Raw genomic sequence first — 2,405 nt, forward strand, 5'->3', positions numbered from 1 at the left:
AATACTTCAAAGCTATAAAAAAATAGATTATCCATACTATTACGTTTTTAAAGGTACTATGACGTCATGGGACTTGACTTCATTCGAATGATTCATGAATGAACACAACTAACAGACAAATGTATGGCTATTAATATAGTTTTAATGTATGCCATTATTTGAAATATACAAATATTTTGTTCATCATCAAGTATATCAAGTTATGCATATGAGATTTAATTGAAATCAATCACATTTAATAATTTCCAGTGAATCAGCTAAATGTAGCTTTTCCAATCCCTACTGAAAAAAAAAAATTTCTTTTTATTGAAAATGTGAATGTTTTAAAACCGAAAGTAGTTATATTCGCTTTTTGAATTGTTCTTTGCTTGTAATCAGCATCCCCATAAACTTCATTTGCCGTAATTTTATATTGTTTATAAAATTAAGGTTTTATATTGTTACTGCATTTTGATAAAATTTCTTTTATAACATAAAAGAAGGCAAGAAAGGTAAACAGAAGAAGTAAGATTACAACGTTAAGAATTACCTTATCATTAAAGATAAGAAAACATAGGATTACGGATTTTACTTCAATAAGAATTTTATTTTTATTAATTAATATTCTATATGTACAAAATTTTAAAGCAATTACACTACGTAAAATTAAAAATTAACAGAGTGTTTTAACTGGATTGTCCATACACTTACAACTTACGGTTCATTTTATGTTTAGTTTGCAATATAATAAAATGAATGGAATGTGTATTTTGAAATTCTTCCAAAGGTTACAAAATTTGATATAGACAAAAAAAGTATTAGAATTTCACATTAAATTACATTTATATATCTTACTTCGATTTTGAGTTATCACATTCTTATAAGACAGCAGACAGACAATCTATCACTTGACAAATTTAATTCAAAATTAAACACAGATATATTATTTTAAAAAGTCACATACAAAAATCCACAAATTGTTTTTTTTTGTTTGTTTTTTGCATTATCTAATTCACTTACGCGTGAATAGGTAGATCAATAATCATTCCTTTCAAGAATTTGTTTCCAAATCAATTAACTATGCTTTTAATTATAAATACATATTACAAATCTGATCTATCTAGCTCAAAGTGTTTTTGATCTATAATGTTCACATACTATCGTATGGATAATCATATGGCCTTCCTGCAGATAGACGTTTTATAAAATAATATCGCATACCAAATTTCATTCTTCTAATTTGTATTAGGTCGATGTCGATTGTCTGTTTATCTTATTCACAGACAAACGACATTGAGATATTATTTATATACATACAACGCTAACGTACGTGGTGTGGGGATATGGAATGATTCCTCCACTTAATATGTTCGGAGCTTCAAGAAACGACGCAACGGCATTTTTAACAAGGAACAAGAGTATATTTATTTATACAACAAAAACAAGAAATAAAAAGATTAACAGAAGAAGTTGAAGTATCTCACTCTCGAGTTAAGAAAGAAATATTAAGTTCTTGCCGGCCTGATTGCATAGTGAGTAATGATACATTGATACCCACAGTATTCCCCCTCGAAACCGAAGGTTGGTTATTATTCGACCGGAGGAGTAATGCGAAATCTGACTACTCGTCCATATCTGGTTTCATACTCAGAATGAGAATGTGGAAGGACGCCAGCCGGCTCAAGATGTTCATTCAAAATGTAAGCAGGCTTGAGTCTGTCTACAGTGACAGTTCGTTTTTGTCCATGCATATCCAGTGTGAAGGTTTTGTCCGTTCTTGACAAGACCTTGTATGGCCCATCATAGGGCTGTTCAAGGGGTCGACGAATTGAGTCTCGTTGGACGAAAACGTGAGTCGTTATAGCCAAATCTTTGTGGAAAAACACCTTGTGTTTCGCGTGATTTGAAGAAGGAACTGGCTGCAAACTCTGGATCTTAGTCTTTAATCGACGTATGAATTCTGGAATTGCAGGACTAATTTTACATGAACGAAAAAATTCACCAGGAAGACGCAAGGTTTCACAGTAGAGTAGTTCTGCAGCGGAAACACTTAAGTCTTCTTTCAGGCTAGCTCGGATACCAAGCATAACCATTGACAGGATACTCGTCCAACGTGGTGTGGAAAGGCAGTAGCCTCTCGCAACATCTTTCAACTGACGATGAAATCTTTCCACCATGCCGTTTGAAGCTGGATGATAACTTGTCGTTCGGATCCGCTATGATCCTAAAAATTGAGTAAATGCCTGAAATAGTTCAGATTTGAACTGTGAGTCATGATCTGTAGTTATGATATCAGGTACACCACATCTTGCAATCCAGTCTTGAAGAAATGTTTCAACACACGTTTCGGCTTTCATATTGGGCATCGGAAAAACTTCCGACCATCTTGAAAATCTGTCGACGCATGTGAGGCAGTAAGTATGACC

The 2,405-nt window shown here is 33.0% G+C and overlaps 1 protein-coding gene across 1 annotated transcript; it reads right to left on the minus strand.

Annotated features, from left to right (window-relative positions):
* Nucleotides 1-1,568: 1,568 nt before the first annotated feature.
* Nucleotides 1,569-2,156, minus strand: LOC129971789 (uncharacterized). The gene has a single exon (XM_056085766.1). The coding sequence runs from the start codon at nucleotides 2,154-2,156 to the stop codon at nucleotides 1,569-1,571; it is 588 nt and encodes a 195-aa protein (XP_055941741.1).
* Between the last annotated feature and the right edge of the window lie 249 nt (nucleotides 2,157-2,405).

This window comes from Argiope bruennichi, chromosome 6 (assembly GCF_947563725.1).
Source record: "Argiope bruennichi chromosome 6, qqArgBrue1.1, whole genome shotgun sequence".
Taxonomy (NCBI): domain Eukaryota; kingdom Metazoa; phylum Arthropoda; class Arachnida; order Araneae; family Araneidae; genus Argiope; species Argiope bruennichi.